We start from the raw sequence: 27,756 nt of genomic DNA, 5'->3' as shown, positions 1-27,756 counted from the left end.
CGGGGGGAGCGGGTGATGGCAGGGAGAGAGGGGAGAGCGGGGTATGGCGGGGGGGACGGCGGGGGAGCGGGGTATGGCGGGGGGAGCGGGGTATGGCGGGGGGGACGGCGGGGGAGCGGGTGATGGCAGGGAGAGAGGGGAGAGCGAGGTATGGCGGGGGGACGGCGGGGGAGCGGGGGACGGCGGGGGGAGCGGGGTGTGGCGGGGGGACGGCGGGGGGAGCGGGTGATGGCAGGGAGAGAGGGGAGAGCGGGGTATGGCGGGGGGACGGCGGGGGGAGCGGGGGGAGCGGGGTATGGCGGGGGGACGGCGGGGGGAGCGGGTGATGGCAGGGGAAAAGGAAGGTTCTGGGATTGCAATGTGGGGGGGAGATGGGGTAACGAGTTGTAGGGAGGGGTATTTGGATGGAGAAGAGGGATGGGGTCAGGGAGAGAGGGGGGCAGAATGAGGGATGGGTAACAGGAAGGGAGAGGGAATTGAGGGAGGGGTGAGTGAGGGAGCAAAGAGGAATATGTAAGGGAGAGAGAGGGCGAAACAATGGAGCAAGAGGGACAGGGAGAGGTGTACTGAGTGGAGGAGAACACAGAACAGTACAGCACAGGCCCTTCGGCCCACAATATGTGCTGACCATGATGCTAATTTAAACTAATCCCATCTACCTGCACGTGGCCATATCCCTCTCCATTCTCTGCATGTTCATGTGTCTGTCTAAATGTCGCTATCGTATCTGCCTCCACCCCCACCCCTGGCAGCACAGGGGTGTTTGACATTTCTACCCTGGGGAATGAAGACTCTGACTGTCTACCCTATCTGTGCCTCTCATAATTTTTTAAACCTGTATCAGGTCTCCCCTCAGCCTCCGCCGCTGCAGAGAAAACAACCCAAGTCTGTCCAACCTCTCCTTAGAGCTCACACCCTCCGATCCTGGTGAACCCTCCAAAGCCTCCACGTTCCTTGCTGCAAATGGGGCGACCAGAACGGCAGGCAACTGGCCGACAGAAGGCGGATGAGGAGTGAAGGAGTGGGAGATGAGAAAGAGGAGGGGGAGTGGGAAGGGGCAATCAGTAAGAGGCAGAGGGAAGTCACGGTGGGAAAGCGCGGGAAGGGAGAGGGTGATGAGAGGAGATTGGGCAATGGGGAGATGGAGGGGGGGAGGGAGGGGGAGGGAGAGAGGGGGAGGAGGAGGAGGGGGAGGGAGAGAGGGGGAGGGAGAGAGGAGGAGGAGGGGGAGGGAGAGAGGGGGAGGAGGAGGAGGGGGGAGGGAGAGGGGGAGGAGGAGGGGGGAGGGAGAGAGGGGGAGGAGGAGGGGGGAGGGAGAGGGGGGAGGAGGAGGGGGGAGGGAGAGAGGGGAGGAGGAGGGGGGAGGGAGAGGGGAGGAGGAGGGGGGAGGGAGGGGGAGGAGGAGGGGGAGGGAGAGGGGGGGAGGAGGAGGGGGGGTGGGAGAGGGGGAGGAGGAGGGGGGGAGGGAGAGGAGGAGGGGGGGAGGGAGAGGAGGAGGAGGGAGAGGGAGAGGAGGAGGAGGGAGAGGGAGAGAGGAGGGGGAGGGAGAGAGGAGGAGGGGGGGAGGGAGAGAGGGGGAGGAGGAGGGGGGGAGGGAGAGAGGGGGGGAGGGAGAGAGGGGGAGGGGAGAGGGAGAGAGGAGGAGGGGGAGGGAGGAAGGGAGAGGGAGGGAGGGAAGGGGTCAGGAGGGAGGGAGAGGGAGGGAGGGAGAAGGAGGGGGAGGGTGGGAGAGGGAGGGTGGGAGAGGGTGGGAGAGGGAGGGTGGGGGAGGGAGGGGGAAGGAGGGAGAGGGAGGGTGGGAGAAGGAGGGAGGGAGGGTGGCAGAAGGAGGGAGGGAGAGGGAGAGGGAGGGTGGGAGAGGGAGGGTGGGAGGGAGAGGGAGGGAGGGAGAAGGAGAGAGGGAGGGAGGGAGAGGGAGGGAGGGTGGGAGAGGGAGGGAGGGAGAGGGAGGGAGTGTAGGGACCAAGGAAGAGGGAGGAGATGGGGAGAAAGGTGCAGGGATAAAGATGTGTGTGTGGCGGGGGCGGTGGGGGTGCAGGTAGGGTAAAGGGAGGGGGCTGGAGAAAAAGGGATGGAAAGGAAGTCTCCTCGTCTCCTTCCCCGGGGGTGGGGGGGGGGGGAGGGGGACCGAAGATGTGGAGATAGGGAGAGTGGAGACGGGAAGAAGGGAGGGGGAGGAGGAAGGGGAGCAGACTGAGGGGAATGGGCCGGAGAGAAGGATCACAAGGATAGGAAGGGGAGTGGGGAAAAGGGCGAAAACGAGAGAGAAGCAAAAGAAATGGGGGGGGGGGGGAGAGATCCGGGAGGAGGAGGAACGTGCGAGGAGGGGGAGAGCGGAGATGGGGAAGCGGGTGGCAATCGGAAGAGGGGGACGGGAGCGGAGAAACGGAGAGAGGGAAATGTTCTCCACGCTGGGAAGTGACACAGGAGCTGTGATGTAGCAACTTTCCCCGCATGAAGCAACACTGTTGCCGGCCTGGAAACACTTTGTATCAAACTAGGAAGCTTTAGGTTACATTGTAAATGGCAACGATGGCGTGCTAAGCAAAGATTTATATATTTATTCCAAGCATAAATTATATGCATTGACTGGGTCGCTGTTAAATTTATTCAAATATACCTGTATAAATATCTGTGTGTGTGTTTTTCCTCTCTTGCTAGTTTTATAGAGCTTCTGTTCACGAAGAAACTTCCTTAAGGCAAGACAGCTGCAATGTGTCATTCATGCCAAGACCTGTATTCGTTTTTTTTTGGTGTATGTTCACCGGGGCAGCGATACCATGCCACAGGCATCTGAAAAGTTGGTGGTCTCTCTCTCTCTCTTTTAAAATACAGGCGCAGTTTGACATTATATTTCAAATTGAAGCGTCCCAGAGAATGAGAGTGACCACGCTTTAATATGAGGGAGGATTTTAGACACCAGACATAGGCAAACAAACAAAAGGTAAGCAAACTATCGGAAATGAAGTCATGAAGGCAACCCTAGCCCGCCCTCACCCAGACTGGATTGGTTGTTTTGGCATTATTGGTTTCTATGGGCAACGTGTATGGTTACGGACACTTATCTGTTAAATGTCGTCACCACACAAGCTCATCTCACCTTATTTGGAATGAGCCATTAACTTTTGTTTTATTACGAAACACTCCTGCAGAAATGGTTAATTATTGCTTGGTATTTGCAATTATTGTTCAAAACCCAGCACAACGTAACTTGTTGCAAAGCAAGTGCGTGTAATTTCACGGTGAAATGTCCGTGCTCTAAAGGTGATGCACTTCAATAGAGGCGACCATAAGATTAATTAAAGTGACAAGCGTCATGTGCCCCGATGACAAAAAGACAGTGGCCCGTTTAAATTCAAAAGGCTTGTGTCAAATTGCAACGTCAGCGTTGGGAACGGAAAAAAGGAAAACGGTGATTAAAGATTCCAGCAACACCCTCCCACTCCCGCCTCATGATCTCCATCGAATTTGCAGTTTGTAAGCCCAACGAAGCAAGTTTGAACCAGAGGACAAATGGGGAAGGGGTGTGGAGAAAGCGGCCACATCGCATGAATTTCCCTGACATCTTGTGGCTTTGTTGGCAACTACAACTGATGTCAGGGAAATGTTCGCTGCATTTTCGTAACAGCTGAATAAAAAATGCAGGAAAACGGTATCTGAGGGCGGGGAAAGAGGGAGCTGGAATTACTGCGATCAAGTGAAGTCTTCAATAGAACCTCCCCATTCTACCAGCTTCGGTCGAATGGATAGGGAGCTGGGTATCACACTTACTTTGTAACTTATCCTGACAGCATCCCCCCAAGCCTACGCCAAGGTCAAAGGCAGCAGGTGCACTGAAGTGTCCCCAACTGTAGATTCCCCTGCAAGTTCCATACCATCCTGACTGGGAAATATACTGTAGTTCCTTTAATTCCCTTGGAGCTAAATCCTAGCAGCTTCCTCCCCAACAGCTCTGAAGGACTGCAACAGTTCAATAAAACGATTCACATTCACCACATAGGAACAGGCCCTTCGGCCCACTATGTATTGCTATTGGTTTATTATTGTCACTTGTACCGAGGTGCAGTGAAAAACTTGTCTTGCAAACCGATCGTACAGATCAATTCATTACACAGTGCAGTTACATTGGGTTAGTACAGAGTACATTGAGGTAGTACAGGTAAAAACAATAACAATACAGAGTAAAGCGTCACTGCTCAGAGAAAGTGCAGTGTAATAAGGTGCAAGGTCACAACAAGGTAGATCGTGAGGTCAGAGTCTGTCTCATAGTTTAAGGGAAGTGTTCAATAGTCTTATCACAGTGGGGTAGAAGCTGCCCTTGAGCCTGGTGGTACGTGCCCTCAGGCTCCTGTATCTTCTACCCGATGGAAGAGGAGAGAAGAGAGAATGACCCGGGTGGGTGGCGTCTTTGATTATGTCTGTACTGAGCATGATGCCAAATTAAACTAAACCTATCTGCCTGTAGACAATTCATATCTCTCCATTCCCTGCATGTTCGCGCATCTGTCTAAATGCCTCTTGAATGCCACTGTCTTACCTGCCTCCACCCCCACCCCCACCCCTGGCAGCCCGTTCCAGGAACCCACCACTCTCTGTGTCAAAAATCTTGCCCCACACATCTCCTTTAAACTTTCCCCCTCTAACCTTAAACCTCTGCCCTCTAGTATTTATGCTGGGAAAAAGCCTCTGGCTGTCTACCCTATCTCTGCCTCTCATCATTTTATAAACCTCTATCAGGTCTCCCCTCAGCCTCCGACGCTCCAGAGAAAACAACCCAAGTTTTTTACCAGCTTTGGAAAAGGTACAGAAGACGTTTACCAGGATGCTGCCTGGATTGGAGGGTATCAGCTGTAAGGAGAGGTTGGACAAACTTGGGTTGTTTTCTCTGGAGCGTCAGAGGCTGAGGGGAGACCTGATAGAAGTTGATAAAATGATGAAAGGCAGAGATAGGGTAGACAGCCAGAATCTTTTTCCCAGAGTAGAAGTGTCAAATATTAGAGGACATGCATTTAAGGTGAGAGGGGGAAAGTTTTTTTTGACACACAGTGGTGGGTGCCTGGAATGTGCTGCCAGGGGTGGTGGTGGAGGGAGATACGATAGAGGTGTTTAAGAGGCTTTTAGACTCATGAATGTGCAGGGGATGGAGGGATGTGGATCATGTCCAGGCAGAAGAGATTTAGTTTAATTTGATATCATATCTGACATAGATCTCATGGCCTGCAGTGCCTGTTCTTGTGCTGTACTGTTCTATGTTCCAACCTTTTCTTATACCTAATACTCTCCAATCCAGGCAGCGTCCTGGTGAAACTCTCCAATCCAGGCACAATCTTCAATTAAGGGGATTCAGGGATGGGCAATAATTCTGGCCCTAGCCATGAAGCCCAGTGATTGAAACGACTCATAGCAAAAGTTAACAAAGCACTTTATGGCTGTATTAAGCAACTAATATTGATGCCTAGCAGAGGGAGACGCTCGGGATGGATGTGCAAAGGGTTGGTTAAAGAGGTTTTTAGGAGGTTTTTTTGAGTAGTTGAGAACTTTTTTTTAAGGCAGGGAATTTCAGGGCAGAGGGCTTGGTAACCGAAGACACAGCCACCAACAGCCAGTGCATCAACTCTGGTATTAAGAATCCACAGCCGGTGGAGTGCTGATAACTTGCTGAACTGTGAGCTGGTGGAGTTCACAGAGAGAGGGCGGGGAATGACTGTGGTGAAACTTTAAAAGAAGGGTGAGAATTTTAAGTCGGAGGCATTGCTTATCTGGTAACCAGGAAATGCATGGGTAATCAGCAACTTGGTATGAGTTAGGACGCAGAGAGACGTGTTAATCTCCTTTCCATCTTCAGTTCCGAAGCTAATGTATGTTCCTCATCTTCGAAAACAAGGTCATCGACTTAAGTTGCACCAATTTCCACTGCCCCCCTTGCTCCCTCCCTCTGTCTCTCTCGATTAACCCTTAGCCAAGAGTGGACTGTAGCTTCTCATCCATCTCTCCACTTCCTTCCTCCTCAGTAAGTTTTTCCCTTATCCAAGCTGTGGCTGTGTAAATAGACTTTGAGATAAATCTAGGTGTTGTTATCACCTGCTTTTTTTTTCCTGTGAATATTTTTCTAATCTTTACAAGTCAGTCCTGGCCACATCCTTAAAGAAGCTCGCCCAGCGCCCTTCTGTTTTCTTCCAACTACTAGCCCAGTTTGAGTCAGTGAGAGGCACAGAACTTCCCGAAGTGTGGAGCAAAAAGTGAGCTGCTGTGGGAACTCACTGGCAGCATCTGTGGAGGCAGAGGGATTGTCCACATTTTGCATCGAGACCCCCCCCCCCCCCCCCCCCCCCATCAGGACCCACGCAGGGCTTGTAGTCCTGATACAGGGTCTCGACCCAAAACGCCAGCCAATCATTACAGTTTAGCAACACTGTGACCACTTTGCACCTCAAATGGACTTTGAATTTTTTTTGTTCTAATTTGTGTTCTTTCTTGTTAAAAAAAATCAGGTATAACTTATGTTTAATTTATGTTTTTCTTGTGAATGCTGCTTATGTGATGCTATGTGCCTGTGATGCTGCTGTAAGTTTTTCATTGCACCTGTGCAGATGACAATAAACTCAACTTTGACTTTGAGAGCCAAAAGCATTACAATGACTTTTACAGTGGTTGCATTTTCTCTCTGTAACCTAGCGGGTTCAATGGATAGGGCATTACAATCTAATCCCAACAGACAGAACAAAAGATTCTTAATAATCCAATTCCACATCCCACTCCCACACTGACATGTCTATCCAGGGCCTCCTCCACTGCCATGTTGAGGGCAGGCGCAGGTTGGAGGAACAACACCTCATATTCCGCCTTGGGAGTCTCCAACCTGATGGCCTCAACATCGATTTCTTTAACTTCCGGTAAACCCACCCCTTCTTTTTCTCCTCCCCCCCCCCCCCCACTCCTTTGTCTTCCCTTATCCCTGTGGCTCCCTTCCCCTGCCTTGATGACCTGCCCATCTCCTCTCCTCCTGTGATGCTGCTGCAAAAAAGTTTTTCATTGCACCTGTGCGTACATGTACTTGTGTACATGACAATAAACTTGATTGACTTGACTACATTAAAAACTTACGATTGAGATAACCGGCCACCTGAAGGGTACTTGTGCCTATGACAATAAATTCAACTTTGACTCCACAGATGCTGCCTGACACTCTGAGTTCCTCTAGCAGCACTTTTTTTTTTGTTTTGGAGTCACAGAGAGAAACATCATGGGGACAGGCCTGTCAGCCCACTGAGTCCACACTGACCACTGTACACCCATTTACACTAATCCCACACTAATCACATTTTATTTCCCCACACTCCCAATAGGCCCCCCTCAGATTTTCCCATCCATTGAAACACATTAGAGACAACTTACAGTGGCCCAATTACCCTACCAACCCACACATTTTTGGGATATGGAAGAAACCAGCACAGCAGGAGTAAACCCACATAGTCACAATCAGCACCTGAGATCCAAACCTGGACCCAGGAGAATTATGTTCACTCAGCTCTGAATTGCTCAGTGTTTCTGTGATAATCTAGTCTTCTCTGGCTGCTCTCCAATAGAAGCAACACAACTTATGTAATGATTTGAAGTAATTGGTTTGTTATTGCCACATGTACCGAGATACAGCCATCCATACAGGTCATTTCACAATGTAGGTACATTGAGATAGTACAGGGGAAAAGCAATAACAGAATGTAGAATAAAGTGTTACAGTTGACACAAGAAATTCTGCAGATGCTGGAATCTGGAGCAATACACAAAAAGTGTTGGAGGAACTCAGCAGGTCAGGCAGCATCCATGAAGCATCCTTGTCACTGGTTATGTTAGTCACAGAGCATCGGAAAGGATTGGACGACTGATCTGGAGATATGAGTTCAAATCCCAAAATTGCAGTTGGGGAATTTAAGATCAACAATCCATAATTAAAAGCTAATCTCAGAATTAGTCAGGGTAGCACATGGCACAGCAGTTAGCACTGCTACCTCGCAGTTCCAGAGACCTGGGTTCAAATCTGACCTTGGGTGCTGTCTGCGTGGAGTTTGCATGTTTCCCCTGTGACTGCATGGTTCCCCTCACCCCTGGAGCTCCGGTTTCCCCCCCCCCCCCCCCCCCCCCCAAAGACAAGCTGGTAGTTAAGTCGGGTTTAATGTCATGTGCATGTGTGGTGAGGGATGGGTACAATGAGAAACTTGCTGGCAGTAGCATCACAGGCACGTAGGTGCAGACAACAACACAGAACATAAATTATAGCCAAAGTAAACAAGACAGTGAAGAACAAGACTGTGCAAAACAAGATATTATTGCAAAAGCACCATTCAAAACAAGTCCACGGCAGTGCAAGAGGTGGTCCTTAGCGTTCCATTGCTGAGGTGAGGTTAGGGTTGTGTAGGTCGGTTCAAGAACTTGATTGTTGTAGGAAAGTAGCTGTTCCTGAACCTGGTGGTGTGGGACTTCACGCTTCTGTAATGCAAATTGCCTCCGGTGTGGATAAATGAAGAAAGAAGAGTTGTTGGCATGTGGGAGAGAACATGTTGCAGGAGTCTAGAACAATAAGAGTGGGGAATGGAATTGATTCTTCTTCCTCAGGAGGCTAAAGAAATTCAGCATGTCCCCTTTGACCCTCACCAACTTTTATCGATGCACCACAGAAAGCATCCTATCAGGATGCATCACGGCTTGGTACGGCAACTGCTCTGCCCGGGACCGCAAGAAACTGCAGAGAGTTGTGGACACAGCTCAGCACATCATGGAAAGCAGCCTCCCCTCCGTGGACTCTGTCTACACTTCTCGCTGCCTTGGTAAAGCAGCCAGCATAATCAAAGACCCCACCCACCCTGGACATTCTCTCTTCTCCCCCATCCCATCAGGCAGAAGATACAAAAGCCTGAAAGCACGTACCACCAGGCTCAAGGACAGCTTCTATCCCGCTGTTATAAGACTACTGAACGGTTCCCTAGTATGATAAGATGGACTCTTGACCTCACAATCTACCTCGTCATGGCCTTGTACCTTATTGTCTGCCTGCACTGCACTTTCTCTGTAACTGTAATAACACTTTACTCTGCATCTGATACTGTTTTCCCTTGTACTACCTCAATGCACTGTTGTAATGAAATGATCTGTATGAACGGTATGCAAGACAAGTTTTTCACTGTACCTCAGTTCATGTGACAATAATAAACCAATCTACCAATTTTATTTAATTTTGATGGGATTGTTTGCTAGGTCTAGCATGGATCCCATGTGTCAAATGGCCTCTGCCTAAGTCACAATAAGTAATGGTAACCATGAAACTACTGGATAGTTGTAAAACGCATCTGATTCACTGAAGTCCTTCAGGAAGGCAATCTTCCCTCCTTACCTTGGCTCGCATGTTTTGACTCCAGACCCACCAATATAGTTGATTCTTACAAATTACAATATCCAGCAAGCCATTTAAAGAATGCTGGCCATGTCAATGATCAGATCAGATCAGATCAGATATCTTTATTAGTCACATGTACATCGAAACACACAGTGAAATGCATCTTTTGCGTAGAGTGTTCTGGGGGCAGCCTGCAAGTGTCGCCACGCTTCCAGCACCAACATAACATGCCCACAACTTCCTAACCCGTACGTCTTTGGAATGTGGGAGGAAACCGGAGCACCCGGAGGAAACCCACGCAGTAACGGGGAGAACGTACAAACTCCTTACAGACAGCGGCGGGAATTGAACCCGGGTCGCTTGCGCTGTAAAGCGTTACACTAACGGCTACACTACCGTGCCTGCCCTGATGTGTATAAAATCATGAGGGGCATAGATAGGGTGAATGCACACATTTTTTTTTACCCAAGGAAAGAGAATCAAGAACTAGAGGGCATAGGTGAGAGGGGAAAGAGGGGAACTGAGGGGCAACTTGTTCACGCAGAGGCTGGTGAGTATATGGAACAAGCTTCCAGAGGAAGTGGTTGAGGCAGGTACAATGACAACATTTAAAAGGCATTTGGACAGGTACATGGATAGGAAAGGTTTAGAGGGATATGGGCCAAACATGGGCAAAAGGGACTAGCTTGGATGGGCATCTTGGTCAGCATAGACAAGTTGGGCCGAAGGGCCTGTTTCCATGCTGTATTGCTCTATGACTCTATGGTTCTATGACTAGACCAGGAGCCAGTCCAGGTCACTGATCACCAGCTTGTGGGCTAGAAGGGATTTTGCAATTTTAGATACAATCTGCAGAAATTTGGATTACAGGGGATTCAAGGTGGGAGGCTGCCTAACACCTCTAGTGTGCATTGGCTCGCTTACACTGACAACATTATTCCAAGACAGGGCGGGCATGATTGGGAACCATCTCTGTCAATCAGGCTTGCTGTCTGCATTGCCAAAAGTGGTCAGGATTGATTTGAAGCACAAATTCTGTGTGTAACTATCTTCCACTCCCTGAATTTCTGGCAAGAAGTATCCTACGGAGAAGTTGCCGCAGTTTTATTTTGCAAGTTCAGTTAAATAGTTAACTTAAATAGATAGCTTTCTGAGTGTGCAGACATTGTTAATTGTTTGCTAAGAGCCTGGACACATGACTCACCCACCTCTGACTCATTGGCTGACACAGAAATGTCAATAGAGATTCTTAATATTTTTACCTTGCATGCATTTGCATGCGTTTCTAAGCTTGTGTTTATGTTGTGTATGAGTGCACACATATCTGTGAACACATCTGTGCCTGTACATGAATGTGGCACATCATGGACTAAAGGATGTGTGAACAAATGAGGCTCAGCTGTTTCTAAGCTCTCCTCCACCACAACTTTTGATGTGGTGTCAACTGAAGTTACTGAATAATGTGTTTCTGTTAGATATGTGGCAGCTATATTCAGGAAACATCTGTACCTTCTAGTGACAAGATGTGTTTAACTTTTGAAGAGCATTGGGAACCAGCCTCCCCTCCATGGACTCTGTCTACACTCCCCGCTGCCTTGGGAAAACAGCCAACATAATCAAAGACCCCATCCACCCCGAACATTCTCTCTTCTTCCCCCCTTCCAGCGGGCAGAATATACAAAAGCTTAAAAACATGCACCACCAGGCTCAAGGACAGCTGTTATAAGACTCTTGAATGGACCTCTTGTACAATAAAGATGAGCTTTTTATCTCTCAATCTATCTCACCATGGCCTTGCACCTTATTGTCTGCCTGCACTGCACTTTCTCTGTTACTGTAACCCTATATTCTGCATTCTGTTATTGCTTTTCCCTTGTACTACCTCAATGTACTAATGTTTTGAATAATCTGTATGGATATTGGTGTTGGTTTATTATTGTCACTTTTACCGAGGTACAGTGTCTTGCATACCGATCATACAGGTCAATTCATTACACAGTGCAGTTAAATTGAGTTAGTACAGAGTGCATTGAGGTAGTACAGGTAAAAACAATAACAGTACAGAGTAAAGTGTCACAGCTACAGGGAAGTGCAGTGCAGGTAGACAATAAGGTGCAAGGTCATACATAACAAGGTAGATTGTGAGGTCAAGAGTCCATCTCATCGTATAAGGGAACCGTTCAATAGTCTTATCACAGTGGGGTAGAAGCTGTCCTTGAGCCTGGTGGTACGTGCCCTCAGGATCCTGTATCTTCTACCCGATGGAAGAGGAGAGAAGAGAGAATGACCCGGGTGGGTGGGGTCTTTGACTATGCTGGCTGCTTCACCAAGGCAGCGAGAGGTATAGACAGAGTCCATGGAGAGGAGGCTGGTTTCCGTGACACACTGGGCTGCGTCCACAACTCTCTGCAGTTTCTTGCGGTCCTGGGCAGAGCAGTTGCCACACCAAGCCGTGATGCATCCAGATAGGATGCTTTCTATGGTGCATCGATAAAAGTTGGTGAGTGTCAAAGGGGACATACCGAATTTCTTTAGCCTCCTGAGGAAGTAGAAGTGCTGGTGAGCTTTATTGGCTGTGACATGCAAAGCAACATTCTTCACTGTATCTCAGTATATGTGACGACAATAAACCAGTTGCCAATTACATGGTATTGGCTTCACTTATTGTCCATTTTCTGTTGTGTTACACACAGGACTGTGGAAACAATTGAGCAAACTTTATGAAATAGGAAAATAAGCCGCAATCATTCCCTCTCTCTTCTTCCTTTCAATCATATTTTTGACCAAAATAAGGGTTCGATTTCTTCTTAGTTGCTGCAGAAGCTTTGGTCTCAGTCGCCTTCAAATTTCACACCACTACCTCCCGTCGAGGCAGACCTTGGGTTCTTGCAACAGTGCAAATAGCTGATAGGAAGTTGTGGGCTGGTTCAGCGTTTATTCCCAACATTCATCACTTGCTATCTTCCACCAACCACAGATCAACCAAAGCTCCATGTCCCACGATCTCATTAAATGGTCAAGCAACTTGAAGGGTCAAATGACTTAGTTGTCGGATCCGGTTATTTTCAAATCCGCAGGTTCTTTCAGGAGTCCAGGAATGAGTTGAAACCAACTTGGTGCTTCACAAAGTTTTATTGGAAAAGTATAAAACAAAGAAAGAGTCACAGGGCACATGGCACTAGCTTTACTACTGGGAGATGAGCCAAGACAAAAGGAAATAAAGATGAGCTAGGGCCAGTGGCAGGGCATGGGGTGGGGGGTGGGGGGTGTGAAGAGAGCACCAGAGTGTTTAACAAAAAAAACAACCCCTTTTATACCTGAGATAAGAGGTACTCCTTAGCCAACAACAGCCCAATCAGGAAACCTATTACCTGTGGCAAAACCAACCAATGAGAAAACAGGTATTCAACTGATGGATGAACCAATAAGCTAGGAAGCGGCCATTACTTGTGCAGCCACTTGAGGTGTATTAAACGCTATACATGTTAAAAAAAACTAAACAGTCGAATCCAACATACTCCTTGTATGTTCGTATGTCCCACCTCACCCCAAATGCAGGAGTCACACAGAGATACAGCACGGAAACAAGGCCCTTTGGCCCACCGAGTCCCTGCTGTTCATCAAGCACACATTTGCACTCATCCTATATTGATCCTATTTTTTAATTCTCCACACGTTCTCAGCAACTCCCCCCAAATTCTACCACTCCCTCACCACATTAGGGGCAATTTTTCAGTGGCCAATTAACCTACCAATGTTGGAGGAAACAAGAGCACCCGGGGTTACAGGTAGAATGTATAAACTTCACACGGACAGCACCCGAGGTCAGGATTGAACCCAGGGTGTCTGGCATTGTGAGGTAGTGCCTCTACCAACGGTGCCCTTGTCCGTCCGTAGATCCTTTTACCTGTTACCCTTCCCTCCATGGACTTTGTCTTCACTTCCTGCTGCCTCGGGAAAGCAGCCAACATAATCAAGGACCCCTCCCACCCCGCACCCCCCCAAGGTAATTCTCTCTTCTCCCCTCTCCCATCAGGCGGAAGATACAAAAGTTTGAAAGCACGTACCACCAGGCTCAAGGACAGCTTCTATCCCGCTGTTATAAGACTATTGAATGGACCTCTCGTACACTAAAGATGAACTCTTGATCTCCCAATCTACCTCATCATGGCCCTTGCACTTTATTTGTCTACCTGCACTGCACTTTCTCTGTAGCTACAACGCCACTCGGCATTTAGTTTTTCTTTTTACTACCTCCTCAATGTACTTACGTATGGAATAATCTGTCTGAATGGCATGCAAACATGAGCTTTTCACTGTATCTCAGTACATGTGACAACAATACCAATAGTCTGATAGGGAACAACTACCGAGGATCCTGTGACGAGAAAACACCAGTGTGTACAACCATCAGAGAGCCTATTTCATCTGCTTGTGTAGATGTTCTCCTGAGATATTGGAAGGAATGAACAGCTAACATCTTGCTTGTATTATTTTGTTTGATTGAAAGGAACATTGCCCCATATATACTGGAAATAGAAACAGAAATTTGCCAGAAACACTCAGCAGGTCAGGCAGCATCTCTGGAGAGAGAAATAGTTTTGTTTTTACAGGTCCGCGACCCTCCACCAGAACTGGGAAGAAGGAACAGAGTTAGTTCTCAGTAGTGGAGAGGGTGGGGAAGGAATGGGTAGAAGAGAGAGAATCATTCTGACCTTGCACCTGGCTACCTGCACTGCACTTTCTCTGTAGCTGTGACACTTTATTGGTATTGGCATTGGTTTATTATTGTCACTTGTACCGAGGTACAGTGAAAAACTTGTCTTGCATACCGATCGTACAGGTCAATTCATTACACAGTGCAGTTACATTGAGTTAGTACAGAGTGCATTGAGGTAGTACAGGTGAAAACAATCACAGTACAGAGTAAAGTGTCACAGCCAAAGAGAAAGTGCAGTGCAATAAGGTGCAAGGTCACAACAAGGTAGATCCTGAGATCATAGTCCATCTCATTGTGTAAGGGAACCATTCAACAGTCTTATCACAGTGGGGTAGAAGCTGTCCTTAAGTCTGGTGGTACGTGCCCTCAGGCTCCTGTATCTTCTACCCGATGGAAGAGGAGAGAAGAGAGAATGTCCCGGGTGGGTGGTGTCTTTGATAATGCTGGCTGCTTCACCAAGATAACGAGAGATAGAGTCCAAGGAGGGGAGGTTGGTGTCCATGATGTGCTGGGCTATGTCCACAATTCTCTGCAGTTTCTTGCGGTCCTGGGCAGAGCAGTTGCTGTACCAAGCCGTGATGCATCCAGATAGGATGCTTTCTATGGTGCATTGGTAAAAGTTGGTGAGAGTCAAAGGGGACATACCGAATTTCTTAGGAAGTGCACTCTGTTATTGTCTTCCCTTGTACTACCTCAATGCACCTTTGGGATGAATTGAACTGTACGATCGGTACGCAAGACAAGTTTTTCACTGTACCTCGGTACAAGTGACAATAGTAAACCAATTGCAATTCCAATATCTCTGATAAGATGAGACCAGATGAGTTAATGTAACAGGGTTGAAGTTAGAAGCAGAATAAGCTTCTTTGTGCGATGTGTTGTGAATAGCAAGGTTGTGAGACTTGCCCAGTCAGAAAGTACCAGTGAGAAAAGAAAAAGTGAAGCAAAATGATGGCTGGCAGAAATGACCATTTCTGATACCGAGTTACCTAAAGCTGGAGAATTCGATATTGAGTCCAAAAGTCTGCAATGTGTCCAGATTGAAGATGACCCTTTGAAATGCTGGAAATGGAGGGGCTGTATGAGATTAACAATGAACATCTGTCACACTTCCTTGGCAAAATGTGGCCCGTCACATCCTTGACAACGGTGTCCAACCAACATAATTCTGCTGGCAGACTCTACGCAGAGATACTAATCTGTCTGGACCATAGCAACAGCCACCCAATGGTGGGGGCTGTACCAGAGTTGAGGAGTGAGCATATTCTGGGACAAACGGTACCAGTAGTCCTTGGCCACCAGTGGCGCAGCTGGTAGAGCCACTGCCTCACAGCGTCAGAGACCCGGGTTCAATCCTGACCTCGGGCGCTGTCTGTGTCGTGTTTGCACGTTCTCCCCGTGACTGCGTGGGTTTCCTCCTGATGGTCCGGTTTCCTCCCACGTCCCAATGACGTGCAAGTTGGTCAGTTAATTGACTGCTGTAAGCTGCCCCAGGTGTGTAGGTGAGTGGTAGTATTTGGGAGTTGATGGAACTGTGGGGAGAACAGGATGGGTTGGGGTAGGATTGGTGGTCGGTGGATTCTTGGTGGTCGGTGCGGACTTGGTGGACGGGCGTCTCTGCTACATCTCTTTAGAACACTGACCAGTGCACCATAATGCAAACCTGTTCAACTGCAAAGTCGCCACCACTTACTGAAGGTTCCAAGGTGGTTTGATGATGCTAAACTTTCGGTAAGTGTTCTACTGAATTGCCCCACGGTTCACGGTTCCACAACAGGAGGGAGGCCACAATGTTGGCTTTTCTAACCACTGACACTTTACTGACCCCTGAGAGCAGATGCTGCAGAGAACATCAACATCCCTATCTGCAACACACACACACAGCAGCAATGAGGTAACTGTGACTTCTTGCAATGATTAACAAGGCAATCTGAGCTCATTTTTATGTCTATGCAGAGCATAACAGCTGTCATCTCTTTGTAATTTCCACTTGGAATGGAACTGAACCGCTTTTTCCCTCATCCTGGTCTTTGGACTCCAGGATGTCGGGAGAAGGAGAAGGCCAGTCAGCCCCTCAAACCTGCCCTGACACTTAACAAAATTGTTCTTCTTCCACCACACTCCTGCCCAACGCCACCTTCAAATTTGCTGACGACACTACTGTTGTTGGACGAATCACAGCGTGCCGGAGCGAGATAGGACACCTGGTCGGGTGGTGTTGCAATAACAACCTCTCGTTCAACGTCAGCAAAACTAAAGAGCCGATTGTTGACTTCAGGAAGGGGAAGGAGGGTGAACGTGCACGTCTACATTGGGGGATCGGCAGTGGAGAGAGTCAGCAGCTTTAAATTCCTGGGCGTTAACATATTGAGTGACCTGTCCTGGGCCCAGCACGTAGATGCAATCATAAAGAAGGCATACCAGAGTCTTTACTTTCTTAGGAGGTTAAGGAGGTTCGGCCTGTCATCCAACACTCTAACAAACTTCTACAGATACTGTATACTGTTGAAGGTATCCTGAATGGTCGCATCATGGTCTGGTATGGCTATTCTGATGCGCAGGAACGTAAGAAGTTGCAGAGAGTAGTAGACTCAGCCCAATACATCACGGGCACATCCCTCCCCACCATCGGGAGTATCTACAGGAGACGCTGCCTCAAGAAGGCAACATCCATCATCAAAGATCCCCACCATCCGGGCCGGCCATCTTCTCACAGCTCCCATCGGGCAGGAGGTACAGAAGCCTGAAGTGCCACACCACCAGGTTCAGGAACAGCTACTTCCCTTCAACCATTTGGTTCTTAAACCAACCAGCACAACCCTAGTCACTACAGTTTAGCGACACTATGACCACTTTGCTCTAAAATGGACCTTTTTTGTTCTAATTGTGTTCTTTCTTGTAAAAATTGTGTATAATTTATGTTTAATTTATGTTTTTCTTGTGAATGTTGCTTATCTGATGCTATGTGCCTGTGATGCTGCTACAAGTAAGTTTTTCATCGCCCCTGTGCACACATGGACTTGTGCATGTGACAATAAACTCGACTGACTGTCCACATATCCATGTCCCCTAATATCCAAAAATGTATCATTCACCATTATAGGGCTCAACAGAGTGGATGCAAGGAGGACAGTCAGGGATTCGAGAACTTTTTCTTTTTCCAGTAAAGTCGTTATATTTATTTTGTCTATTTTTGTGGACACGTAAGTTATGTGTAATTTATGTTAGGTTTATGTTCATTTATGTTTGTAATGTACTGTGCTGTGCAATAAAGCTACTGGTAATAAAAAGCCAAAGTTGGTATAAAAATGCAAATGGTTGCTGTTGAGACAGAACCTTCCTCAGTCCCAAACTTACTTTCATATCCGCCTGCCCATAATCAAAGACCCCACCCACCCGGGTCATTCTCACTTCTCTCCTCTTCCATCGGGTGGAAGATACAGGAGCCTGAGGGCACGTACCACCAGGCTCAAGGACAGCTTCTACCCCACTGTGATAAGACTATTGAACGGTTCCCTTATACAATGAGATGGACTCTGACCTCACGATCTACCTTGTTGTGACCTTGCACCTTATTGCACTGCACTTTCTCTGTAGCTGTGACGCTTTACTCTGTACTGTTATTGTTTTTACCTGTACTTATCAATGGACTCTGTACTAACTCAATGTAACTGCACTGTGTAATGAATTGACCTGTACGATCGGTATGCAAGACAAGTTTTTCACTGTACCTCGGTACAAGTGACAATAATAAACCAATCCTTCTGCATGACCAGACGTTAAACCCTGGGCGAATCTGTCTTCTCAGCTGATGACACAGATCCCACAGCACAATGTGCAGGAAGAGTAGTCTCCCTAATGTCCTTGGTCCATAAATGCAATCACCTGGGAAATTGTGTGTGGGGTCTTGCTGTGTAACTTGTCTATGCTTCAAGACTGACAATTATTTGAGTGTCATGCACTTTGAGATTTTGCAAGGCTGTAAAAGTTAGATTCCTTCTTTTAACCTCCTTCAGCTGTCAAACCTTTGAGTTTGAGATCACTCCAACTTCTTGCTATTTCTTTTAAATAAATCGGAGGACACAGCGAGAGATTTGAGGGAGAGGTTAACTGAACAGATATCACTGCGATGTTTTAAAAAGTTTCTACCTAAAGAAATGGCTTTGATGGTGAAATTCAGTGTTATCTTGAAACAATTTTTGAGTTATATATCAGAACAGATGTAGCTCATGCCTGCCCCCTCGTGTACAATTCAATTAATGCAACATGTCCAACATCATTCCATGGAATCCAAACATATGTATTGAATTACTAAAACAGGAAATTCTGGAGATACTGGAATCTGGAGCAATACTCAAAAAAGTGCTGGAGGAACTCAGCAGGTCAGGCAGCATCCGTGGAGGGAAATAAACAGTTGACCCTTCGGGCCAAGACCCTTCATCAGGACTGGAAAGGAAGAGGGCAGAATAAGAGGGTGGGGGGAGGGGGAGGGGGAGGGGGAGGGGGAAGAGCACACGCAGGCAGGGGAGAGGTGAGTTAAGGTGATAGGTGAGTCCAGGTGAGAGGGGGAAGGTATGTGGGGGAGGGAGGGGGAGAAGATGTAATAAACTGAGAGGTGACAGGTAGAAGAGGCCAAGGGCTGAAGAAGGAGGAATCCGGTAGGAGAGGGCAGTGGACCATGGAATAAAGGATGGGGGAGGGGAGGAGAGGAGATGGGCAGGTTATCAAGGCAGGGGAAGGGAGCCACAGGAATAAGGGAAGACAAAGGAGTGGGGGGGGGGGGAAGAAGAAGGGGTGGGGGTTATCGGAAGTTAGAGAAATCGATGTTGAGTCCATCAGGTTGGAGACTTCCAAGGTGGAATATGAGGTGTTGTTCCTCCAACCTGCACCTAGCCTCAACATGGCAGTGGAGGAGGCCCTGGATAGATGTGTCAGTGTGGGAATGGGATGTGGAATTGAATTATTAAGAATCTTTTTTTCTGTCTGTTGGGATTAGATTGCAATGACCTATCCATTGAACCTGCTAGGTTACAGAGAGAAAATGCAGCCAGTGTAAAAGTCACGAATGCTTTTGGTTCTCAAAGTCAAAGTTGAGTTTGTTGTCGTATGCACAAGTACATGTGTGCACAAGTGCAATGTAAAACTTACTTGCAGCAGCATCACAGGCACAGAGCATCAGATAAGCAGCATTCACAAGAAAGACAAGTTAAACATAAATTGTATATCCGATGCTAAGGATTGCTGCACTGTTAAAGATACGTTCTTTAAGGCAAATGCCCACCAGTCCTGAAAAAAAGAATCACGCATATCAAGAGCTCTTACCTGAAGCACTGTGCAATGAATGCAATAATCCGTTAATAAAACACAACCAAAAATTCAGCAGATATTGGAAATCTGAGATAAAGACACGAAATACTTAAGTCTCACAGCGGATCATACAGTACCTGCAGAGAAGGAAGGTTCCAACGGCTTGAGTCTCCTCTTTGTTTCCCTTCCGTCCATGGCCCTTCATACTATCCCATAGATACCTCCAGACTGCAGCTCCTGTTTCGACTTGGCACTCCTGAACTCAATGTTGAGTTCATGAACCATTCATCATAGTTGGACGTCCCATTTTCTTTTATACATCAATAGTATGTCGTGGTTCTGTCACCTCTGGTGGTCTGCATCAATTACACCCATGGATCTTGCACCTTTCACTACCTCAGCTATCTCCCAATAAGTTCAATCCAGTTTGATGGCAAAGCCTCTCCTTTACAAGTCTGTGATCAACTAAAAATATTCCAGGCCTTCAGCCACCTTATGCTTAATGGTAATCTCCTCAAAACACTAGCAGTGCCTCAAGAAGGCGGCATCTATCACCAAGGACCCTCAGCACCCGGGACATGCCCTCTTCTCGTTACTACCATCGGGGAGGAGGTACAGGAGCCTGAAGACCCACACTCAATGATTCAGGAACAGCTTCTTCCCCTCCGCCATCAGATCTCTGAATGGTCCATGAACACTACCTCGTTATTCCTTTGTTTCACATTATTTATTTATTTTTGTAATTTATAGATTTTCTGTCTCTGCGCTGTACTGCTGCCGCAAAACAACACATTTCACATCATAATTTAGTGATGATAAATCTGATTCTGATTCTGAAGTGAAAACACTTGTAATTCGTTACTTTTCCTCCCACATGTTCCTTAAATAAGAAGCACAGTAGTGTGGCGGTTCGCGTAATGCTATTACAGCGCCAGTGACCCGGGTTCAATTCCTGCCACTGTCTGTAAGGAGTTTGTACGTTCTCCCCATGTCTGTGTAGGTGTCCTCCAGGTAATCTGGTTTCCTCCCACTTTCCAAAGACGTACGGGTTAGGAAGTTGTGGGTGTGCTATGTTGGCGCTGGAAGCGTAGCGAAACTTGCGGGCTGCCCCCAGAACCCTCTACGCAAAAGATACATTTCACTGTGTGTTTCGATGTTCATGTGACTAATAAAGAAATCTCATCTTGTCTTATCAACCGCTCTCAATGTGAAAAAAACTTTCCCCTCAAATCCCCTTTAAAGCTCCTTCCACTCACTTTAAACCTACGACCTCTTGTTTTTGATATCCCTACCATGGGAAAATTATTTTGACTATCTACCCTATCTATGCCTCTTAGAATTTTATACACCTTTTTCACCCTCTTTCGCTCCAGGGAAAACAAGCCCAGCCTATCCAATCTCTCCCCATAACCAAAGAGGAATGATGAGTGAATTCAATGCACTGTAAGAGAATGTTTCGAATTGAAGGTACAACGCAAGTAGAGAAAGAGACTTTTGTGGCAACTCACCGTTTAGTCGGGCGAACCGGCTCGGCAGTTGGGTCGCGCGGCGTCGGAGCAACGAGGCCCAAGATGGCGGCGGGCCTCGTCTTTCCGAGCGACGGGGAGAACCCGCGTGCGGGAAAGTCTTGATGACGTAATACTTACGTCATTGCCGGTTTCATTGGGCGGGAACAGTCTCCCTTAAAGGGCCCGCGCAAGGCGGGAAAATAAACCAGTTCTTGTTCGGCAATCCTCCGACTAGCGTCTTGTTTTATTCCGCGGTAGCAACCGCTACACTTTTGTATTTACTGTATATCTATTAGCAGCTTCTTCCCCTCCACCATCAAATCTTTGAACGGTCCATGAACTTTACCTCATTATTCCTTTCTTTTTGCATTCTTTTTTGATTTATAGTAATTTTTATGCCTTTGCACTGTCCTGCTGCTGCAAAACGTCATACGTCAGTGATAATAAACCTGATTCTGATTCTGATGGGTGAAGTAATTTCCAAAATAAAAAAATATGTGCTTTTCCAATGAAGGAACCAACTAATGAATATGGAGATCCTTGGAAAGTAGTCTCCTCACCTGCTTCCTTTAAAACCCTGGGATTGAAGTCTCCCAGTCCTGCGATTTGTTCCCCAATTACCTTTGTCCTTCAATATTTAAATTCTCTTTCCTCCTGATCTAGCATTCCCTCTTGTGTTTCCCCCAGCTCTCTATCATCTTATTTCTTTTCCCTGCTCCACTCACTCTATCTGTCTATCAACCACACACACACTCCTCCCACCGGTCTCCTCCCCCCACCCTTCCCCTCTGCCCTCCCCACCTCCCTTATCTGGTTCCATGCTCCACCCTCCTCTCCTATCAGATCCCACCATCTGCAGCCCTCCACCCATCGCCTCCTGGCCCCTGTCACTGTTTCCACCCTCCCCTCCTCCATCAGCCTGCCGCCCCTCCTCACCAGGATCCACCTATCACCTGCCAGCTCTTGCCCGGCTATCTCCCCTCCGCCTTTCAGTCTGGATGAAGAATCTTGACCCGAGATGTTGACTGTCCATTTCCGTCCACAGATGCTGCCCGACCCGCTGAGCTCCTCCAGCTTTTTGTTTGTTGCTTCGGATTCCGACATCTGCAATCTCTTGTCTGTCCAACACTTAAAGTCATGCTGGCCGTTCCAGGGGGAGCAGCAGCCCACATCTCTGCTTGGGCACCTACCCAGCAGCCAGAAGGAAGAACACACAAAATGTTGGAGGAACTCAGGAGGTCAGGCAGCATCTATGGAGGGAAACGGACAGTCCAGATGAAGGGTCTCGACCCAAGACGTCAACTGTCAATTTGGTATTGGTATTGGTTCATTATTGTCACTTGTACCGAGGTACAGTGAGGAACTTGTCTTGCATACCATTTGTACAGATCAATTCATTACACAGTGCATTGAGGTAGTACAGAGTGCATTGAGGTAATACAGGGTAAAAACAGTAACAGAATACAGAGTGCATTGCAGGTAGACAATAAGGTGCAAGGTCATAACAAGGTAGATTGTGAGGTCAAGAGTCCATCTCATCATATAAGGGAACTGTTCAATAGTCTTATCACCGTGGGATAGAAGCTGTCCTTGAGCCTGGTGGTACGTGCCCTCAGGCTCCTGTATCTTCTGCCTGATGGGAGAAGTTCCTTCAGCGCTTTGTGTGTTGCTCCACATTCCAGCATTTGGAGTCTCCTGTGTCAGCCTGAAGGAAGAACTGTGCGACACACTCAGTGTAGGGAACAAATCCCTCATCACTGACCCCACTGCTTTGGCCCCTGGCTTCACTGCATGGCCTGCAACAGAACCCACACAGATTGTGGACAATGTGGCCAGCTGCTGGAAGAAGCAAAGTGATATTGGTAATTGGTTTATTATTGTCACCTGTACCAAGATACGGTGAAAAGCTTCTGTTTGTGTGCCATCCAGACAGATCATTCCATACATAAGTATATTGAGGTTGTAAGAAGAAAACAGAAGGCAGAATAAAGAGGCTGCAGAAGGTGGTAGACTCGGCCAGCTCCATCACGGGCACAACCCTCCCCACCATCGAGGACATCTTCAAGAGGCGGTGCCTCAAGAAGGAAACATCCATCACTAAGGACCCTCACCACCCAGGGCATACCCTCTTCTCGCTACTACCATCGGGGAGGAGGTACAGGAGCCTGAAGACCCACACTCAATGATTCAGGAAGAGCTTCTTCCCCTCCGCCATCAGATTTCTGAACGGTCCATGAACCCATGAACACTAACTCGTTATTCCTCTTTTCGCTCTATTTATTTATTTTTGTAACTTATAGTAATCTTTATGTTTTCCACTGTACTGCTGCTTCAAAGCAACAAATTTCACGACATTATAAACCTGATTCTGATTCTGATTCTCCTGTTGCAGGGAAATTGCAGTGCAGATAGACAAATAAAGTGCAAGGGACATGAAGAGGTAGATCAAGAGTTCATCTTTAGCGTATGAGAGGTCCATTCAAAAGTCTAATAACAGCAGAATAAAAGCTGTCCTTGAGCCTGGTGGTACGTGTTCGCAACTTTTTGTATCTTCTGCAAGGAGTCTCAAAGTAGGGACCACATCGCACTAACGTGCCTAGTAAGATCTGTCACAGGAGACACCTCACTTCTTCACTTGGCATCTCAGAAGGCTGTTGAATGAATTGACAGAATGGACATCTGAGTATGTGAAGAAGATTCAGCATTATGATGCTGGAGGAACTCAGCAGCGTCCATGGAGAAAAGCAGGCGGTCAATGTTTCGGGTCGGGACCCTTCTTCAGGACCGAAGATAGGAAAAGAGGAGCACGTGGTCTCCAGCTCCTTGACCATCTGCTCAGTCAGGCTCGGTTCCACAGCCATGTGACCTTCCTCGCTCTGTGTCTACGCCGTCTCTTCCTTCCCTATCTTCAGTCCTGAAGAAGGGTCCCGACCCGAAACATTGACCAACTGCGTTTCTCCACAGATGCTGCCTGGCCTGCTGAGTTCCTCCGGCATCGTCGTGTTTTTCATCTAGATTCCAGCATCTGCAGTCCTCTGTTTCTCGAAGATTCAACATTACTTTCCTCAGGCTATCTGTAAAGCTCAGAACAGGACCTCAACCCGAAACGTTAACAATTCCGTCCCCCCCACAGATGCTACTCGACCAGCTGAGTTTCTCCAGCAGTTTGTTTTCTGCTCCAGATTCCAACGTCTGCAATCGTTAAATTTCCACTTTGCCTTCTCCTTTCTGTGTAACAGTACCAGCTATTCTCACTACTGCCACATGGGTGCAGTAGAGAGGTTAAATTATTTCGATTGTATCTGAATAGCTGCTGATTCACTGACGTGAGTACAAATCTCACCGCGTGTGATTTGGTTTCAGGTAATAAAGGGATTCAAGAATTATATTTCCAATGGTAATGATAAGTAACCATGGCCCTGGTAGCTGAAAAGCAAAAGATCATTGGAGTACGTCTTCCCTCCATTCTGGATATTTACAACACGCGATGCACACGCAAGCACTGCAGAATCATAGATGACCCTCCTCATCCCTCCCACGACCTATTTGTCCCACTGCCGTCTGGCAAGTGGTACCGGAGCATCCGAGCCAGAACTACTAGACTGTACAACAGTTTTCTCCCCCAGGCTGTCAGGCTCCTGAATACCCTGGAGACAGTTTCAGACAAATGCCGCGTCAAAAGTCCTGGTTTGCACAATGGCGTATAAGAACTTTGGCTGCTGCTGAGCATGTTTATACAATTAGTGCAACACACTGAGTTCTGTATCTTCTTCGTCTAACTCAGTTTTGCACTAACCCTGCACTAAATTTGTATCCTGTATACTGTTCTTTGCACTATTGGTAGTTGCACAGATTTTTTTGTCTGCGTTTATTGTATGTCTTCTGTTTTATGTATGTCCTCTGTTGTGTGAGTCTGGGGGAAACGACATTTCGTTCCTCCATGTGTTTTTATAGCATATGGGTGAATAACAATAAAGTAACTTGAACCTTGAACCTTGAATGTTGGAAATCTGCATTAAAATCAAAATATGATGGGGATACTCAACAGGTCAGGCAGCATATGTGGAGAGAGAAACCGAATTAATGTTTGAAGTCAATGACCTTTCATCAGGGTGCGGTGGTGCCTTAATTTTCTTCAGAAAAGAAGCTTGTTTCACCTGGTTTATACATGACCCGTTGGTTTATATGTTCCTCGGGTGCTGGGATGACTGTATGAGGAGAGCTTTGGCAGATGGGTCCCACACTCCGTTAAGTTTAGACACATTAGTGGAAATCTCACAGAAACAGTCAAAATTCTTTGGGTGGTTGCAGGGATGATGCTTCCTTTGACAGGGGAACCTGGACCGATGGTCTCAAGGGGTCATCCATTCAGGATTGAGGTGAGAAGAAATTCTTCACCAGAGGGTAGTGAACCTTTCGAATTCTTTCTGTGAGAGCACTGTGGAGGTTCTGTTGCTGAAGAAATTCAAGAAGGAAATTGATAGACATGGAACATAGAACAGTACAGCACAGGAACAGGCCCTTCAGCCCACAATGTTGCGCTGAACTAATTAAACTAGTAATTAAACGCCTAACTAAAATAATCCCTTCTGTCTACACAATGTCCACATCCCTCCATTCTCTGCACATTCATGTGCCTATCTAAAAGCCTCTAAAACACCTCTGTCATATCTGACTCCACCACCACTCCTGACAGCGCATTCCAGGCACCCACCACTCTCTGTGTAAGAAACTTGCCCCGCACATCTCCTTTGAATTTACCCTCTCTCACCTTAAATGCATACCCTCTAATATTAGACATTTGACCCTGGGATAAAGATACCGGCTGTCTGCTCTGTCTATGCCTCTCATAATCTTATAAACTTATATCGGGTCTCCCCTCAGCCTCCGCCGCTCCAGAGACAACAACCCAAGTTTGTCCAACCTCTCCTTATAGCACATGCCCTCTAATCCAGGCAGCATCCTGGTAAACCTCTTCTGCACTCTCTCCAAAGCCTCCACATCCTTCCTATAATGAGGCGACCAGAACTGAACGCAATACTTCAGATGGGCCTAACCAGAGTTTTATAAAGCTGCAACATAACTTCCTGACTCTTGAACTCAGTGCCTTGACTAGTAAAGGCAAGCATGCCATATGCCTTCTTTACCGCCCTATCAACCAGTGCAACCACTTTCAGGGAGTTAATAACTCTGTATATCAACACTGCTTAGGGTCTTGCCATTAACAGTGTACTGTCCCTTTACATATCTCAAGCCATTAGATATTAAGCATACCAAGGGATATGGGTTCAATGCAAGGAAGTGATGCTGTGGTAAAAGATTTGCCAGGTTCTTATTGGATAGTGGAGCAGCAATGATGTGCCAAATGGCCTACGCCATGTTCTCCCACTAATTGTTCTTGATACTCAGTTCAGGAGGTGGCCAAGTGATATCCTGGTCACCCACTTCTGTATCTTCTCCAATGCCTTGACATCATGTGGCCAAAGTCGGGAAGGAATTTCCCTGGATCTTTAATCAACTATTTATCTAAACTATTTATGGAACAGAAAATCTTGACACCCAGATCCAAAGTTGGAGTAAGAATCCAGCATTTAATTGAGGGCTTGAATCTTTATTTATTCCTGGGTGACAAGGCTAAAGTTGTCATCGGAGATAAACTTAAGCAATATTTGGAGTGCGGGTAATAGTGGGGGATGGAATGGAAGGCAGTGGTGATCCCAAGATGTGAAATCCTAGAGTCACACTCTATAAACAAATTCATGTTAAACACAGAACAACGACAAAACTCCCTTGAGTGACCAGGATTAAAGCTGCAGCATGTAATTATAATTGACCCTTTGAGATTATTTGGAGTCACTGCTAATCATGGGTAAGTATATAGACTTGGTTATAATTCTACTTACAGGAAAGTGCTGCTCATTTGATCCGAATGAGTACAAGATCATTGGAGAGCATTTATTCTGCACCTTTGCTGTGAAATGGTTGCACTGATACTGGAGTCTGGGGGTGTGGGCTATATAATTCTTTTCTTATTCCAGGTTAGTCTAGCCACAACTATCGTGGTGCTCAATGTATCTGTCTTGTTGGGTCTCTTGATCAGGAAGTTCTTCCTGAAGGAGAACAGGTTCTTGTTCATGGTAAGTACGTGCGTCAGTGATTTGGGAACAGGCGTTTCCTGGTACTATTCCGGCCTTTTCGATGCTTTGGATGCCTTCCCCCCAAGGAATGGGACTTATTACATTGGCCCCACATTCATGGGACTGTCCTACTTGGTCACTTTGGCAGCCCAAGCTGACCGTTACCACGCCATCAGCTCACCCTTCCGGTATTCCCAAAGAATGACCCGCAGCAGAATCGGGATAGTCATCGCTTGCCTCTGGATCTATGCCTATGCAGTTGCCGTCAGCCAGAACTTGGTCACTACTGCAACTGGTTTGAAGATCAGTGGAATCGGCTCACTCATCTGCAATATAATCACCTACTTCATCATGGGAGCACTGAATGTCAAGCTTTATCTGATCGCCAAGTACCAGCTGGACAGGGAACCACCCTCGCCTGAGAGAGAGAGCAAGCGAACCTCCCTCTACCTCATCGTGGTGGTAGCCAGCTCCTTCCTCGCCTTCTGGCTGCCCATCTTTCTCAACGTTCTGATCTGCTCATTTTCGCGACGTTTCTGCTTGAGGTTTGCAATGGATGGGGTGGACCCTCTGAAAATTCTGCCCAGGGTAAACGCAGCCATCACCCCTGCTTTGTATATCAGGGGCTGCACCCCCTTAAAAGAGGTGGTAATGACCGGAGTGTGGAAGTGCTGTAGATTCAGTAGTCGGTAA

General features: G+C 47.3%; 1 protein-coding gene across 1 annotated transcript; it reads left to right on the top strand.

The window, feature by feature from the left end:
* The first annotated feature begins 43 nt into the window (after positions 1-43).
* LOC127579204 (sphingosine 1-phosphate receptor 4-like) lies at positions 44-27,756 on the top strand. The gene is made up of 2 exons (XM_052031812.1): positions 44-148; positions 26,965-27,756. The coding sequence occupies exons 1-2, from the start codon at positions 44-46 to the stop codon at positions 27,754-27,756; spliced, it is 897 nt and encodes a 298-aa protein (XP_051887772.1).

Source organism: Pristis pectinata, chromosome 17 (genome assembly GCF_009764475.1).
Source record: "Pristis pectinata isolate sPriPec2 chromosome 17, sPriPec2.1.pri, whole genome shotgun sequence".
In the NCBI taxonomy this organism is placed as follows: domain Eukaryota; kingdom Metazoa; phylum Chordata; class Chondrichthyes; order Rhinopristiformes; family Pristidae; genus Pristis; species Pristis pectinata.
The sequence above is the reverse complement of the archived record's forward strand: the minus strand, read 5'-3'. Positions and strand labels throughout refer to the sequence as shown.

Bases quoted from the DNA above. Each gene is read 5' to 3' on its own strand.
- LOC127579204 (XM_052031812.1), top strand. From the start codon at position 44: ATGGCGGGGGGGACGGCGGGGGAGCGGGGTATGGCGGGGGGAGCGGGG. The intron at 149-26,964 runs GTATGGCGGGGG...TTCTTATTCCAG, and splicing joins GGGAGAGAGGGGAGAGCGAG to GTTAGTCTAGCCACAACTAT.